At 41.7% G+C, this 17,085-nt stretch overlaps 1 protein-coding gene across 3 annotated transcripts; it reads left to right on the forward strand.

The window, feature by feature from the left end:
* The first annotated feature begins 221 nt into the window (after positions 1-221).
* On the forward strand, positions 222-16,484 carry LOC122993990 (segment polarity protein dishevelled homolog DVL-3-like). Of its 3 annotated transcripts, none has more exons than XM_044368477.1 (15): positions 222-807; positions 2,808-2,877; positions 6,370-6,485; positions 7,320-7,432; positions 8,008-8,143; positions 8,874-8,964; positions 9,135-9,204; positions 9,489-9,628; positions 10,374-10,450; positions 10,642-10,709; positions 10,841-10,990; positions 12,628-12,759; positions 13,155-13,322; positions 13,528-13,731; positions 15,181-16,484. In XM_044368477.1, the coding sequence occupies exons 1-15, from the start codon at positions 647-649 to the stop codon at positions 15,537-15,539; spliced, it is 2,055 nt and encodes a 684-aa protein (XP_044224412.1). In that variant the 5' UTR covers positions 222-646; the 3' UTR covers positions 15,540-16,484. The 3 variants fall into 3 exon arrangements, with proteins under 3 accessions (XP_044224412.1, XP_044224414.1, XP_044224413.1); XM_044368479.1 differs by lacking the exon at positions 222-807 and adding an exon at positions 2,043-2,127; XM_044368478.1 differs by lacking the exon at positions 222-807 and adding an exon at positions 2,133-2,154.
* The last annotated feature ends 601 nt before the right edge of the window (positions 16,485-17,085 follow it).

Consider the following 17,085-nt stretch of genomic DNA (forward strand, 5'->3'; position numbering starts at 1 on the left):
TGCCACTGTGACCCCGTCCTGGATAAGCGGCAGAAAATGGATGGATGGAATTATTGCTGTTTCTTTATTTAGGTGCTAATGAAACTTCATTTAATATTCTGTGCCAAATGAAGGTGGCCCTCTGGCCTGCAGGGGCTTCATGCCCTTGTATGTATGTCCGCCTCTGGTGACTCACTGCAGCAGGAAAGCAGAGCCGCAGCTCTCCTCCTCTCCTGTAGATGGCGCCTCTTTGAGACAGGCTTGGACGATTTTGTGCAGTTTCGTGTGCAACTACCGAGCTTGGCAGCTTGCGAGAAGGGAAAACCGACGCTTCCAAGATTGCTGATCTTTCCTGCATTTTCCAACTGTTTTTAAATCATTTTAAAGCGTATCGGAAGTTTAATACAAACGGGAACTAACGCGATTCAGTGTTCGGACCTTTTGTGGAGGAGCAAGGTGCAGTTTTGAATTGAAAGGCAGGCGCAACGTTAGCGAGCTGGCGTAGAGACGAGAACCAGGGCTACGCAGCGAGTCGGTCAGCCAGGGAGAGCCGGGAGGACCACGGCACAGCCGCCGCCAGCGCCACGGGGAGTCGGGGCCCGAGAGGGAGCCTGCCAGGCCCTCGGCTTGATGCACCCTGCCTGCCTCGCCTTAGCCACAGTCCGAGATGGGGGAGACCAAAATTATCTACCACCTCGACGACCAGGAGACACCATATCTGGTTAAACTGTCTGTGCCGGCGGACAAAGTCACTCTGGCAGACTTCAAAAACGTCCTCAAGAAGCCAAATTACAAATTCTTCTTCAAATCTATGGACGATGACTTCGGGTAACTGTTAACGGGTTTATTGCGTTTAACACGGATTCAGCGTATCATTCCTGTGTTTTCTCAGCGTTAGAGTAGCTAGATTTACGCTAACTTAGTTGCTATCTCAGCCAGCTGGCTTGTCATCAGTTTTTTTTAGCGTTACCTGGCTGTCGATCACCAGCTAGCTACTTGCATTGCAGTTCCTTTGTTAGCTGCTAGCGGCGTTAGCAGGTCTGTTTAGCGTCCCGACCCCGTTTGTTTACATTGCTTCTGTGGCTAGCTTATACGTCTTGTGCCTTGACTTTGTCTGACCAAGTTTGGTATTTGGCAGTTTCATGAACACTAGCGAAAGTCCTGAATGACAATTTAGCTTGTTTCAGATAACATATAAACAGGACTAGTTGACAACACCGATAATAAGCAGTTATTAACTGTCAGGAGCTGCCAGATGTATAGAAAGCTTGTGCTAACAGGATAATGCCAGAGTGTAAACGGGCAGTTTCAGTTGAAGTCAGTGAGTCCAGCAGGCCCCTGCTGTTGTTGTCTATTAGCCTGAGGAATGCAGAGTTGGACACAGGAATGCCCTGTTCATCACTCTGGCAGCTTTATGGTCCTTTTGTGTTAAAACATGGCTGGAAAAGTAGACATTTTATGTTCCTCCGGACAGTGTCTCTTCTGCAGAGTAAAAAGGGGGAAATGTTCTATTTTTAAACACTTCAGCCAGGTTTCCCCCTGTTGTTTTTGGCTAAACTCAAACGAGGGTGGGGCAACAACTTCTGCACATTTGAAAGTGGGACAGGCATGTTTTGAAAGGACCCACAGCTATTCATGTTGTGAGGAGTGGAGGGATACTCTGTAAATAAACTATTGAAACCTTTACTCAAAGCTGTGTTGCTGTAGATTGAGCAACCTGTCAGACAGGAATAGAAACTGGTGTTCGTGTTTATCAAGACTCTAAAAGAAATTCTCAGTGAGCACCACTATTCCTTCTCCTTTAAAAGGAACTAATCCTGTCAGCAGCAGGAGTCTGAGGCACTTGCTAAATGCAAGTTAGGACTGAGTTGTCCCCTCGTCTGTATGACAAGGTGTAGGGTATCATCTGATTCTTGCCTTGGAGCAATCTGTTGCTTGATTGATTGATTGATTGATAATTGCTTGGAATTCACTTGGTTGAATTGAGTACAGCTGAGCTTTGTTGGCCTAGGAAATCCTCACATGTCACTTTCAGATCCAAGAACTTCCCTTTTTATAAGCATTGGATGGATAGACAGACAGCAAGGATTGTTAATACATAATGCAGAAGCTAATTTCAAAGTTGCTGTCTTTTGACTGGTTTTCCAGGTCTATGCTGATATCCTCTGATATGCAGTTAGTTAGTTAAGAACTTAATTGTTCACTTTGTGGAGAATTATCTTTGGCTTCACCACATAGCATTAAAAAGATTAAGAGATAACAATACATGACAATGATAGCAAAGTTGGCTTTTCCCCCCTAATATTCTGACTCTGGGATTTTGTGGAACAGTGTTATTGGGTCTAAATGTGTAAAACACTAAAATCTTGATTGACTGATCTAGAATGTTAAAAAAAAGGCCAGATATCACTTTTGCAGTTGTCTTTTCTTGGTTTTCCTTAAATATGTTGTTTCTCTACTGTGGTCACATTTTAGATTAGCCATCTATTTAATGCAGATATCACCTAGAGACCATCAAGGACCTGTTGTATCTTTGCAGGAACACTTAGGGATTTGTTGAAATGCTGTCATCAGACAATAATCGGCAATTGATGTCTTCTATAGGCAATGTTTTAAGGCAGTAAATCTGTGGCTGGCAGTGTGTAACAATAGTGCAGTGAGGCCGCTATTAAATCGGCATTGGTTGTCCCATTTGTCAGTGTCTGTCCTGGTTGATGGAAGTGTTGCCCATCTCCATTGCCTTCAAATGCAGCCTCATGTTTTATTGCCTTGAGAGTGCTTTTGTGTCGGTAGAGGTTTACTGAAACAAAGCTTTGTTCTCTTTACAGGGTGGTAAAGGAGGAAATATCTGACGACAACGCAAAGCTGCCCTGCTTTAATGGACGTGTGGTGTCATGGGTAGGTTCAAAATACATCCTGGAGTAAAAATTTTTTGGTTTGTTTATTTTTTTTTTTATTGCCATCGGCTTGTCTGTGTCGTTAAGTGGCGGTGTTGCAACTGTGCATGCATGTATAACAATGATTCCCATCTGTTGGCCAGTGATCACAGCCATACTCTGTCTCTAGGGAGAAGCCTTATGCATCTGCGTGATAATATCATTAACACATGATGATCCTAGGAGCAAGGCATACACACAAACAACCCGCTATTTCTCTGTGTACTTGTGCTTTTAAGCTCTTTTAAGATATTGAGCTGCATTAGTTTTCCAGCAATCTCATATCCTCACACATGCTAGTCAACACATACAGACAGGTGACAAATTAAAGGAAAAACCTGAATAAATGAGTGGAGAAACAACAAATGCAGATGCTTCCACACAGGTGTACTGCATGGTACAATTAAGTAGTTAACATCCAGTCATGATCGGTGGCATGTATAGAAATGCTGAGCAGGTCCAGTTGATTCTGATTTCGTATCAAGATGGCAAGAAGAAAAGATCTAAGTGATAGTTGGCAGGAGCTTCAGTCATAAAGACTGCTCAGCTGGCTGGTGTTTCAATAGGAACAGTGACTAAAGTGACATCTGCATTTAGATCTATAGGAAAGACATCAGTAAATGGGGTCGGAAATTGTGGTTGACAGCACATTAGTGCGATATGTAAGGAAAAACAGAAGAGCAACTCTTCCTCAGGTGATTGAGAATGTCAATGCAGGACATGATCAGACTGTGTCAGCAAGAACAGTCCGTCGACAATTACATAGAGAGGAATATTATAGTAGGGTTGCAGTGCATAAACCCCTCATTACAAAGATGAATGCATATTTGAGAGTTCAGTGGTGCAAAAACCATATGCACTGGTCTACAGAGATGTGGAAAAAAGTGATATGGTCAGATGAATCATCCTCACCATATTCTCAACACCACCAAGAGAACTGTACAGGCCTGAATGCTTGACCCCTACAGTGAAGGGCTCCGGTGTCTCTGTTATACTTTGTGTTAGACATCCATCACCATCATCAAAACACCAAATGAGGGAATATCATTTGGAAGAATAGTGTTCATCCCTCCAGCAGAGTTCAGAGGCTTGTAGAATCAATGCCAAGGCGTTTTGAAGCTGTTCTGGCAGCACATGGTTGCCCAACACCTTACTAAGACACTTTATGTTGGTTTTTCCTTCAATTTGTCGCCCGTCTGTACATAACAGGTACTTGCATGTAGTATCTCACAAAGAGGCTCTGAGCAATAATTCTCCTGTCGCCACAATGCAAGAGACATCTGGTGCCGGTGCACAGCCTCCCTTCCTCTCTTCTCTACATTGAAATTGGATTAAGAGCAAGTGAAATCACAGGATAGGAGGAAAATACTCTATAACAAAGAGCCTCACTGCATGGCATCTAACAAGAAGATTGAATCTCACAGGGAGGAGAGAATAAAGTTGAGAGAAAGAGTGTTCTGTGTCTTGATGTGAAGAGCTGATGCATCTGGTTAAGTTCGCACAGCGTGGTTATGATTATAGCTTTTATTTGAGAGTCATCAACACAGTGTTATCTCTAGACGTCTGAGTGTGTAATCCAGAGTGCTCGTCCTGATTCGTCCCTCTGTTGTGGTCATTTTCATTAGACTCTGTGGAGGTCTGGTTGGCTGCGGTTCAAAACCAATTCCTCTCTTCGTGTGTGTGTGTGTGTGTGTGTGTGTGTGCGTGTGCGTGAATATGTTTGTTATCTCTTGGGGGTTGTTGAAATGTTCCATGTACAATGAAATGTTATTTCTGTTGCAGTGTGTCCATTTGTTTGTCTCCACTGTTCATCTGTTGTTTCAATAACCTGACTGATTGTTCTCAGGGGTCTGAGGGTCTGGCCTGCTATCACCACATCACATCATCACAACAGGCCAGCTCACACAGTCTGGCCTGCTATATTTTATAGTCATCTGACAAACATGTTTGTCTAAAATTATTTTTTGTAGCTTATCTTAGTGAACCTCAGCTGGCCCACTGTAAAAATCAAAATATATGTTTCTGCTTTGTGCATGCTGAACAGACTCCCTGTAAACTGCAGATAAAAGATACACAACATATATGGTACGAACTGGATAAAAGGATAAACAAAATAAGTGGCACAACAAGCATCACTATTATTTCATTACTCTTTTTACCTGTCCAGCCCTCATAGCATTAGGTTTTAACACTCTATGTTGGAGCTGGAAATCTATCTTATCTATTAGTTGTTTGACAAAAAAAAAAAAATCTTAACCTTCTCATGCAAAAATGCCACATTTGATGGTTCCAGCTTCTTAAATGTGAGGTTTTACCTATTGTTTCTCCATGATGTACATTACAGTAAACTGAATATCTTTTGGGTTTTGGAATTTGCTTGGATTGGGAAATTGTGATGGATTTTCACTTTTTTTATAGACCAAATTATTAATCATTAATAAAAAATAATTGTTAGTTGCACCCCTTGTGTACAAAATAACAAAATATACAAAGTGATTAACTTCAAATGTGATTCTAGATGTGAAGTGACATGAAGTGAAAATGAAGATTCTTTGCACCGTACTCAAGTTGAAACATTTCTATTTTTATACTGTGTCATCTAACAGATACAGTTAGATGTACATAGTCATAAATAGCCCAGCTATGACATAAAGAGCTAGCGTATTCTAGCTTCCCGACCAACCATTGCGTGCTAATAGTGAACACAGTTTCACACTGATCTCATGTTGTTTTAAACTTGTTTTTGCGTGCAAATCATACATGCTTCATTTTTAATGTGGACAAGATCCAAATTCGGCACAACTCGAGACACACGACAGAATGTAAAAAAAAAAAAAAAAAAAAAAAAAGGAGGATCTTGAGCATGCAGGACTAATGCTCCCTGGAATGTGTTAGGAGTTAAAAAGCAAATGATGGAAAATTAAATGGAAGAATGGGCTAATGGCAAAGATAACCAGTCATATCATTTCCCCTAAAAACACAGTCATGGTCCATCGGATCCCACTTTTTCCCACGCTTTGGTAACTTATGCAAGTAATGCTGCCAGGTAGACAAACCACAAGTCCTGGCACAGCATCTCTATTTCTCAACTCTTGAATCAGCTGCCTTTTGTCAGCTGGAAATTAGTAGAAGACAACTACATTTTTAAATTTAACGAGACACTGCAATCTGAACAGCAGCTAATTTTTCCTGTTTTTAGATAGAGCAGCTGGTTTGCCTCTTCCTCTTGCCATAGTTTTATTTATACACTGAAATTACAATTTGTCATATTCTGTTACAAGTCCATACGGCAGTGCCAGTATAACAAGATATACCATACAGCCCTTGAACGTGGTGTAATATAAACATAGCAGAGCTTTGACGTGGATCTGCTGCCCACTTCTTCTGTGTATTCTTTTGTGTGAGTGTTTGTCTTGTCCCCCCCCGACTGACCTGACTCTCTGTCTGTTAATAGCTGGTCTCTGGAGACGGAGCCCACACAGACGCAGGCTCAGTGGCAGACAGTTTAGAGCAGGCACCCCCTTTGGAGAGGACCGGGGGCATCGGAGACTCCAGACCACCTTCCTACCAGTCAGTATATGTGCATGTGTTTTGTGTTTTCGTGCGCAGGAGAAATGTTTTGCGCAATGTTTGACTCTGGGGGTGTGTGCGTGAAAGAGAGACATGCCATGTGTACTTTGTGTTCTGTGCATGTGTCTTGAATGAGTCCTTCTGTGTTTCCTAATAACCGTAGTAACATGGGAAATGGCAAATTGAATGGAAAAAGAATGACACCTTGTGACTGTCTAGGAGGAAAAACATCTACCTTTTTTGGATGGTTTATTTCTGTTACTCATTCTTTCTGTTGATCATCCTTTTAGATCTTAAAATCTTTTGTTGCAAAGTGTGTAGAAGATACATGATAGTAATGAAAATGAAATTCTCACCAGACAGAAATAAGTCACCCAACACAACAATTACAATTCTTGCCAAATATTTGACCAACGCAGAGTAACGGTCTCTGGCACAACTTCACCTACTTCCAAGGTGCACAGAGAAGGAAAAGAAGTCTAGAGAGATGAGTTTCAGCTTGTTTCAGCACGTGGCCTTCATCAGGCTCGTGACCCTGATGAAGGCCACAAGCCGAAACGCGTCGGTCAACTAATAAAGCTGTTCTTCATACTACAAGTGTTGCTGGAGTTCTCATCTCTCTAAATGTTCGACCAACATCAGCTGTGTTATACCAGAGAAGGCAGTTTACTGGAAAAACAGTTTGTAATGCGATTAACAAGAAGCACTTGACATAAACATTTGTTTTAGTGGCTGTTAAATGAACTTCAGTGCCCTGATAATGATGCAATGTAATCGATGGTAAAACCAGACTGTCCATATCGTCTTACTTCTGTGCACCATCTCTGTCTGAAGTGGGAAAGCAGCGAGCGGTCGGGACAGTTTGGACAACGACACAGAGACTGGCTCCATGGTGTCGCAGAGGAGAGAGAGGGAGAGGCCGCGACGGAAACACGCTAATGACCACGGTCAGAAAGCTGTTTGCTTATATGTGTTTGTTTTTGTTTTCATGGTAGAGTACATATCAGCTTTATTTCCACAATTTTCACAACTTAAACTTCATTCATCTGGCAGTTGATGACCGGCATCTGGTGTTTTTTTTTACGCGTGCTTCGCAATGAGTGTCCCAGAATGGCATAAATGTGATCTAGTGGTGTATACACAATGACTAAAGGGATGCAGCCCTCCTTTCTGCTGCTATCAGATTCTATGAATCTGTAAGCAAGCTATATGTGCAGAGGCTTGAGTAACAATGAAAAATGTCACATAATCAGAAAAACATGTAGTTGCTCTACATTTGTTGTAATGTTTTAATTAGACACAGATCAATGAGGAACAGGTATGATATGAAGTAATTTATATATATATATACAGTTCTAGTTGATGTAAATTTGTGCTTTTTTTGTATCTGAAAACCTAAAGTAGCCATCTCTCATTTGTGGATTTGTGTAATTTCTCCGAGCTTTTATCTTTTTTTAATAAATGGTAAATTCTCACTTGTTGTGTGTATATATGTGCCATTCTTACGCTGTCCCGGCCACAGGTGGAAGGCAGAACGGTTACTCATCACGGGCAATGGGACGTGGAGGCGCCGAGTACGACAGCTGCTCGTCCTTCATGAGCAGTGAGCTGGAGTCCACTTCTTGCTTTGATTCAGAGGATGACGACGCAACCAGCAGGTCAGATGCTCTGCATAGCCGTTCAGCTTGTTCATAAATGCGGTTCCCAATGAGAAAAGACATTTGGCTTGAGGAATGCATCTGGAATCACAGTTGATGGGGGTTTGGCAGAGATTAGTACAGTCTAATTGTCTGGTGGTTTTTGCAGTTACCCCCTTGGTTCCCCTCCAGGAGTCGTAGAAATATCTGCAACCCACTCAACAGATACTGCTGTTCTCAGTCTTTAGGCATCTTTCAGGATGTTTTTTTTCCCCTTTATTCGCAGCACCGATAGTTTCTAGATCAAAGCTTTATCAAGCTTCATCTTCAGCAAAATGTCTACATACTGGTGCCAGCTGATGATTTATAACTCAGGTCATAGCTTCGCAATGAAGTGGATGCTGTTTTATAAACCGTTAGTCCTGACTCCTGGCAGGCATCGCTTTCATTATGGTTTCAGTGGTTAAAGTGTTTCTTAAGTAGGTAACGGAGAGGTTTGAATTTGATGGTGGGATAAATTACTCAGGGACAAATAGCTTCTGTCTCTGTCCAGGTGTTTTTATTCACTTTATGATTTGTCATGGTTTGTTAACTTGATTCACAAGCAAAGTTATATACAGTATGGTATAATTTCCTTAGTTATACAAATCATATGGCAACAAATATTATGTTAGTAGCTCATATGCTAGAGCATGTCCATGTGTATGCATCATTTCTAAAAAGTCATGTTTTTCTGTCTTCTTTTGTTCAGGTTTAGTAGCTCCACTGAACAGAGCTCTTCTCGTCTAATGAGACGACACCGCCGTCGCCGACGGAAACCCAAGGCCTCCAACATGGACAGGGTGAGACCACACACACACTTGTGCACACAGGACTGGAAATCAGCCACGGACTTTTTTTTAAAGTTTTATAATAATATTAAAGTTCTACTAAAAGTTTGTGACTTTTTGTGTGAGATTTTTCTCATCACAGTTCTTTGTTTAATCCCATTTTTCATAATTTTTCCATCCAGTCGTCGTCATTCAGCAGCATCACAGACTCCACCATGTCTCTGAACATCATCACCGTCACCCTCAACATGGGTAAGTGACTCAGCCTTGTGGAAATTTTTACAGTGAGTGAAATTTGATTTTGGGATAAACAGAGCCTCCTGATTTTCTGAATAAAGTCTCCATACAGTCACTTACTGAGCCACTTAACTGAATAATGTTGGAGTTAAAAAAAAATCCTTTCATAAGAGAGGAAAGTACACAAATGTGTGATTTGTTGCTTATTGATGCAGGCCATTACAGTCTTTTCTGTCCTAACTCACTTAACTACTAATGCTCTGTTGAATGCATATTGTGTGCTCGTCTCCACCTCACAGAGAAGTACAACTTCTTGGGCATCAGTATTGTGGGTCAGAGTAATGAGAGGGGAGATGGAGGAATCTACATCGGCTCTATCATGAAGGGAGGAGCTGTGGCTGCAGATGGACGCATAGAGCCTGGAGACATGCTGTTGCAGGTGTGTGTCTGTATGAGTCTTTAACCAAGAGAGAGAGAGAGAGAACGGGAAACGCATACACTCACGCACAGAGGATGAAAAAAATGTGTGTCAGTGCATATCTGGGACTTGGACCAGGAAAGTGTGTGTGTGTGTGTGTGTGTGTGTGTGTGTGTGTGTGTGTGTGTGTGTGTGTGTGTGTGTGTGTGTGTGTGTGTTTGTGTGTGTGTGTGTGTGTGAAAGAACTTAGTAATGTGAGAGCAATCAAAGGTTTTTCTAAACAAAAAGGCATGTGTTAAGGATTAAAAAAAAAAAAAAAAAAACATATTTCTGAACTGTTTCTGAAATGGCACGATTGCATGCAGCAGTATATAATTACTCAACAGGTGATTTTAAGATTATTTTGAAACATTTTTTTTTTTTAATCTGTTCATTTTTTCCATCTTATTCCCATTCTCGCCATGTTATCTCAATCACATTATAACCTTCTAGCGTCACATGGTGTTATAGGGTGACTAGTTTATTGGACAGTCAGCTGTGTTTGTGGCTCTAATGTGATTTCCATTTTCATTCTTTCTTAAATACCCACCCCTAAAATCTAATATTGCATGCCACGTTGAAACACTGCCAGTCCCATTAGTGCAATGGGGATTTATTGAAGCGACATTGAGACTGTGAAAGTTTTATACAGGAAACGATTTAGCATTAGGTTCGTTCTTTATTGTCATAATTTTAATTTAATTTTTTTTTTATTATCCCCCTGTAGGTGAACGACATCAACTTTGAGAACATGAGCAATGATGATGCGGTTCGAGTACTGAGGGATATAGTGCACAAGCCAGGGTGAGTAGCAAACAGGCAATACACTAAAGCATCTTCTGTAACAGCAATAAATAGAAATATTCTTCCATAAAACACAGGTGCAAAGCAAAGACATAACAGAATCCTAGTAAAGTTGAAGATGGGACATCCTGTGTGTTTTAGGTAAGTTTTAACTGTCTGTGTGTAAACTTTGTCTCTGTGTTTATTACCAGCCCCATTACTCTGACTGTGGCCAAGTGCTGGGACCCGAACCCACGGAGCTGCTTTGCTCTGCCTAGGAGTGAGTGTTTTTTTTTGTATCATTTCAACAATGATACACAAGGTCTTCTGTTTTGGTGCATGTCTCTCTGGCTCAGAATTTTACTGTAAGATCATAAACACTAACTTCCTACTCTACCTTTCATCATACAGGTGAGCCAATCCGGCCCATTGATCCAGCCGCGTGGGTGTCTCATACCGCGGCTATGACCGGGGTATACCCTGCATATGGCATGAGCCCTTCCATGAGCACCGTCACCTCCACCAGCTCCTCCATCAGCAGCTCTATCCCTGAGACTGAACGTGAGTCAGCCCCCCCCCCCTCGCAGCTGCTTGTTACGGCTTATTATCCAAATCTGGAGGCAGCTTTACGTAATGCAGCCTTCACTCTACATACATAGTGCTTTTTCATCGTGCAATGGACTGCAATATCACTTTTTTCAACATTCGGTTCTCAACCACTTTGGATTCCCTCCCCGCCCTCCAAAAATGCAGTAATATCAGTATCCTCCCAAGATGTGTTAGTAAATCTTTGTGCTGAGAGTTGCCTTGCCCTCTCTCTGCATTCCAGCGACTAGTCTCTGTTCCAGCTTTTACTGTGTTCAGCCTCACATCTAGCTTCCATCTGCTCAATAACACTTGTCAAAACGGAGCCATAACTCACTACTTTCATCTTCTCCCTGTAATCTTTGGAAGGACTGCGAAGTGTTTGTCTTTCTTTCGGTGGAAGATTCGTTCCTCTTGAAACACTTTTCTTGGCCAATATTGAATTGATTCACATATTTTCAGATTTCCCCTCTCTTACAGAACATAAATTTCACTTCATCACATGCTTTAAAAATCTAAATCAGTTCAACACTGGTAAAACAAAAAAAAAGTTAATGCTGGTGTACCTTGCATTTTTGGGTCAGTTTAATGGTAATTTATTTTAAATGCTTTGGAGAATTGGCCAACTGTATCGATGCCAGAAGTTATTTTCAACGGAGCTACAGTGAAGTTAAAAAGAAGAAACCATTCTGAGTTCTGAGTTCAGTTCGTGTTGGCCCCTAAAAATCAGTTCCTCTTTCTGTACTCACTTTTTTTGCACTAGTCTTCTCAATCATACAGAGAGAAATCTGTTGCACACAAAATAGATTAAACACTTAACACTACATAATGCAGTGAATGCAGCCAAACAAAGGGTGTGACTATTGTTTGATGTGGGCTGACAACAACAGCAACTCTGAAAGACCAGAGGGAAATCCACTTTATGTGTATATTTATACTCATCAAGAAGTTGTAAAGCAAAAAAAGGAACCGTAGTAATGTTTGTGAGAAGTGTTTGAACTAGACGATGTATGGGAAACAACTTTTTTGGACACAAAAAAGTAATGAAAATATATATCAAGCTGTCACATCCGCAATGTTCCTAACAGATGTTCACGCCCTTTTTATTGGGGACTGTGTCGAGATATTATGTGAAATGTATGAAATCACTGAGTGAAGTGGAAGTTGATGAGGCAGGTCAAGGGAAAAGTGGGTGCACCAAAAAGTAAATTACAACACTTAATCACAAAATTTCTCATCTTGGAATGCAACAAAAATCAAAGTTAGATAATATCGGAGTCCGTAATGGTGTTCTAGGGAGGACGTTAGATTCATTATTCTCAGGCTGTTGTTGGGGTTTTGTCAAGACCGGCTCATTTTTAGTCCAAGTCAAACAAAGATCAAGCTTAATCCAGTCTGATTTGTGATCAAATTACAGTCCAGACCACAGGAAACCAAATATTATTCGAGGCAAATTCTTAAAACAGACCAACATTTATTTTTGTAGGTGTCCAGTTAACAAGTAGGAAACAAAGGCATCTACATATTTCATATATATGTGTGGCAAATATCTCAAGACAGATTTGAAACAGATCCCATGTTAATTTGAACATGTGTCCTCTGATTTCTCCCAGGATTCGATGACTTCCACCTCTCCATCCACAGCGACATGGCAACAGTTGCTAAGGCCATGGCCTGCCCAGAGTCAGGTCTGGAGGTTCGAGACAGGATGTGGCTCAAGATCACCATTGCTAATGCTTTTATCGGTACGTCTTTCATAGCAGACCTCATGATCCGGCATTTATTCTTTAAAAGTTATTTCCTTCATCAGTATGCACACCTATTAATCTCTTTTCCTTATTTTCCTCAGTTCAGTTTGTAGATTGGGACCGTCAGTGTTTCAGTAATGTTGCTAAAGTGATGAAATGAAGCCTCTTAGATAAAATATCAAATAATCCATGGATGTAGTATTCCTTTATTGTTCTAAGTTGCACCTCACAGCAATAGTATTTCATAAGCTGTGAACAATTAAATGTCACATCTAAATATAGATTATTCAAATCCCCGTTTTGGATATTTTTCTACGTCATGAATTAGTCTTAGAATGTGAAAGCAAAACTGTAAGATTCACAATAAAATGTGTGTGTCTTTGTGTCCTCAGGTTCTGATGTGGTGGACTGGCTCTTCCATCATGTTGAAGGGTTCTCAGATCGCCGTGAAGCCCGAAAATACGCCAGCAACCTGCTGAAGGCCGGCTACATCCGACACACCGTCAACAAGATCACCTTCTCTGAACAGTGCTACTATGTTTTTGGAGACCTCTGCGGCAGTAAGTGAACACTGAAGTCTTTGATTAGATAAAATCTGCTTGGAATGTCAGTATCAGTAAACGCAAGTATCTCCAAAGTATGTCGGTGTAGTTGTATTTGTGTTTTCTGCAACTACTGTAGAGTAACACAAGACAAACTTTATTAATCCTACATTGGGTGTAAATGTAGACGACTAAATCGGTTTTCTTCCTCTGTCTCCGTCAGACATGACCCACTTGTCTCTCCACGACCATGATGGTTCCAGTGGGGGAGCCTCAGATCACGACACTCTGCCCCCTCTGCCACACCCAGGGGCAGCCCCCTGGCCCATGGCTCTGCCCTACCAGTTCCCCATTCCTCATCCTTACGACCTGTCACAGCCCTTCCCCGGTGGACCAGGCGCTGGCAGTGCAGGAAGCCAGCACAGTGGTGAGTCCAGTCTGAAGTCTGTATTCATCATCAGAGTATTCGAAACATGTTGAAGACCAGTCAGTAGGATCTGTCTTTTGAGTATAAAACACTCAACTCTGCAGACTTGAAATTTTGCTGTATACAGTTTGTCGTTATGCTCCTTCGTGAGGAATTGATCAGCTTGAATTCACTTACAATCGATTGGATGGGAAGTATCAAAATATCCATAGAAACTTCTCAAACTGCTGCATGTTCCACTTCTCCTCTGTTCATCTATGAGCTCATTGTGTTGAAAAACATAGTTTTAGCAGAACATAGCTAAGAGGGTGATATTGACATGGAAGTGGTGAAAAGTTGTCACCACCATAGTCATTGAAACTGACATGAATCAATGCGAACTACAGCTGTTTCTTTGTGGGGGATCAAACTGCAGACTGTTTACAACCACTTTTCAGGCCGGCAGTAACAGAGTTTGGCTAAAGTATCACTTTAAAAAGCACTTTGCACAGAGGGAGTACAAAAACAAAATCTTGAACTCCTCTTGTAATACTTGCTCTTAGAAGTAGATTTTGTTTCCTGTTTGCTGTCTTAATCCAGAGTCACATGAGAAGGTTGACGAGTTTAATGTCTGCTCTTTCAATACAGAAAAGAGTCCAGTACATGTTTACTTAAGCTTTCCTCAAAGTCTTGAAAGAAATACCTTGGCTCTGTCGAAAGTGAAGAAAAAAAATTCCTTCCAAACAGCTCTAAAGCTGCCTCATTTACATGTTATTTAACATGTAGAAATAGAAAAACAGACATTGTGGTTTCAGAGCAGTTTGCTTACGCAATGGAGAACAGCTGAGCCCACTGACTGCACATAACATCTCAGACATCTTGTCCTGATTTGCACACTGCTGTTGCACACTGCCATAACGTGAACGTTTGGCTGAATAATTTACAAGCTAGCAAGATACAACATATGAATAAGACAGTGTCAGGGTTGTTTTAAGGCTCAAGTTTTCCCAAGCTTTATGCTAATATCTAGCCCTCTAATAGACGCAAAGATGATAAATTGTGTCTTCTTTTTATCTGTGTGTGGGTTTGATGGCAAGTACATTTTCCAGATGTCAGGAAATGCCTTTTAATCATATAAACTGTTATAGTTTAAATTTATCAGTCTGTGGAACGTGCCTCAGAAACAAGAAGGCTTTTTGCGGTAATCAAATGAAAACATGTAATTGCTTTCGGTAATAGCTAAGCTGTTTGGACTGTGAGAGGCAGCGAATGCTCCATGACCATGTCTGCATTAGTCATGCAGCTCTCCTGAGAGTCTTCCACAAAGTGGGTCAGCTCTGCCTGCCTCACTTCACTGGGATGGGAGTCAGTGGCTCATGTTGATGACTCAGATTAAGTAAATGGTGTATGTAAAAATGTTTGTACATCATACATGGTTAATAATCACAGTTTGTTCTATTCTGTCCACAGGAAGCAGCGGTTCTAACTGCAGCAAGAACGAGGGTCGGAAATCTGGCGGCAGCGGCAGCGACGCAGAGATCAGGAGCCACCGAGCTCCAAGCGAGCGCTCGGTAGCTCCCCCTAGTGAGCGAAGCGTCCGTAGCTCTGTCAGCCACCGCAGTGTCAACTCCCAATTAATAGCCTACGGGCCAGGCCTCGTTTACGGCCCCCCTGGCCTGCCCCCCCAACCCCCACATCTGTCTACAGCTGCCCCCGGCGCCCCACCAGGCAGGGAGCTCGTCTCTGTGCCCCCCGAGCTCACTGCTTCACGGCAGTCCCTGCGAATGGCAGTGGGCAACGCTGGAGAGTTCTTCGTTGATGTGATGTGACGCATGTTATAGGCCGATCAAAGAGTAGCAGATTGGGCTTTCTCATGTCGTTACAGGGCTGAGAAGGATGGCATGACAGGACGGAAGGAAGTGAAGATTGCAAAAGCTGTAACCCAAGGCCTCGAGTCCACTTCCTAAAAGCAGAAATGGAACCAATCCTGTTTTGTATGCTGAGAGAAAATGTCCCTCCTCTCTTGTGCTTTTCTTCCTAGTAGTAGTGGCCATACTTTCTTCAGTGAAGAAACCCCTTCGCTCAAGATGGAACCAAAGCGCCTTTCTCAGTTTCCGCTCCTCGGTGGGGAAGAGTTTGTGTGAGGACAAAAGAGCAAGAGAAGGGTGGGAGACGGTGGAAACAGACAGCTGGGGGAGATGACTCAGCGCTTTTCTACATGGATGTTTTTCATTTGTTCTTCTCTTCACTCTTCCCTCCTCTCTGCTTTCCTTATCTAACATTCTCTGTCCTCCCCCACCCCTGTCCACGTCCAAAAACTGAGCGAGAAAAAACCCTCTTCCCTCCTTCGGTTCTTACAATTCCCACTTGCTGACCTCTAACAAGAAAAAAAAAACCCTGAAAGAAAGCTGAAATGAACACTAACTGTTAACCTTATTCAGACTTTTTAAACGTTTGCTTGACTTAAGAGAGAAAGAAATGGAAAAAACTGTATGTAGTGCAAGAGAATCACAGTCCTTCTTACTGTAAGAATGCATTTGTTTTATTATATACGTAGTTGGTCACAACTAGTTTCATTTTACAACGCTAAACATCCAGCTTCAAGAGTCATTTTTACACTACATAACTGCGTTTTCATCTGTTAACCAGAGCATTTTCAGTCTCTGTCTTGTGATAATGTATAGTGGAAAAAAAAATTCTTACCATGTCTTTCACACTACTCTTTTATCAAGGAAAAATGTCTTTTTATTTATAAATATAGTTTTATGACTTAACTTTGCTCCGTGTTGTGTTTTTCTGTGAGTGCATGTGTGTGTGTGTGTGTGTGTGTGTGTGTGAATGCATATGTTTGAAATTTGTGACCCAGTATGTTGTTTTTTTCATGGTACCTGAGGTCATATTTGCATTTTAAAAGCTGTCCGAGAGCAGGAATGTGAAGGTTAGGCAGTCTGGTGCGCAGATGTGTGTGTGTGGTCTGTGGGTGTGTGCGAGAGATCAGCCTGTGTACATTTAGATTTGCCTCAGAACTGAATGACCCTATGCAAAATGTCCCCTGTGGTTGGGATGAGAGAAAAATTCCTGTAGAGAGGTGATATGATTCAGGTTGGACACACAAAAAAAAGTAGAGTTGAATCAGATGGACTCTGCAGGATAGAATAAAACAAGGCCACCCACATAACCATTTGTTTAAAGGACAAATCCAGGAAAATGTGTTTGCTGTTTCCCATTCATTGAAGCTGAGTGTGCAGATCAGCAACCCTTCTCTGCAGCTAGTAAGGATTTACAACAGTGTTACTCAAGAATATGTAGTTAAGCAAGTTGGACACTTGCCAACATAGTCCCAAGCCTTTTTTAAAAAAAAAAAGAAAAAAAAAG

This window comes from Thunnus albacares, chromosome 12 (genome assembly GCF_914725855.1).
Source record: "Thunnus albacares chromosome 12, fThuAlb1.1, whole genome shotgun sequence".
In the NCBI taxonomy this organism is placed as follows: domain Eukaryota; kingdom Metazoa; phylum Chordata; class Actinopteri; order Scombriformes; family Scombridae; genus Thunnus; species Thunnus albacares.

Coding starts and splice junctions, on each gene's coding strand:
- LOC122993990 (XM_044368477.1), top strand. CDS start 647: ATGGGGGAGACCAAAATTATCTACCACCTCGACGACCAGGAGACACCA. Junction 10,710..10,840: donor CTGCTTTGCTCTGCCTAGGA/GTGAGTGTTTTT, acceptor TTCATCATACAG/GTGAGCCAATCCGGCCCATT. Junction 12,760..13,154: donor CATTGCTAATGCTTTTATCG/GTACGTCTTTCA, acceptor TTGTGTCCTCAG/GTTCTGATGTGGTGGACTGG.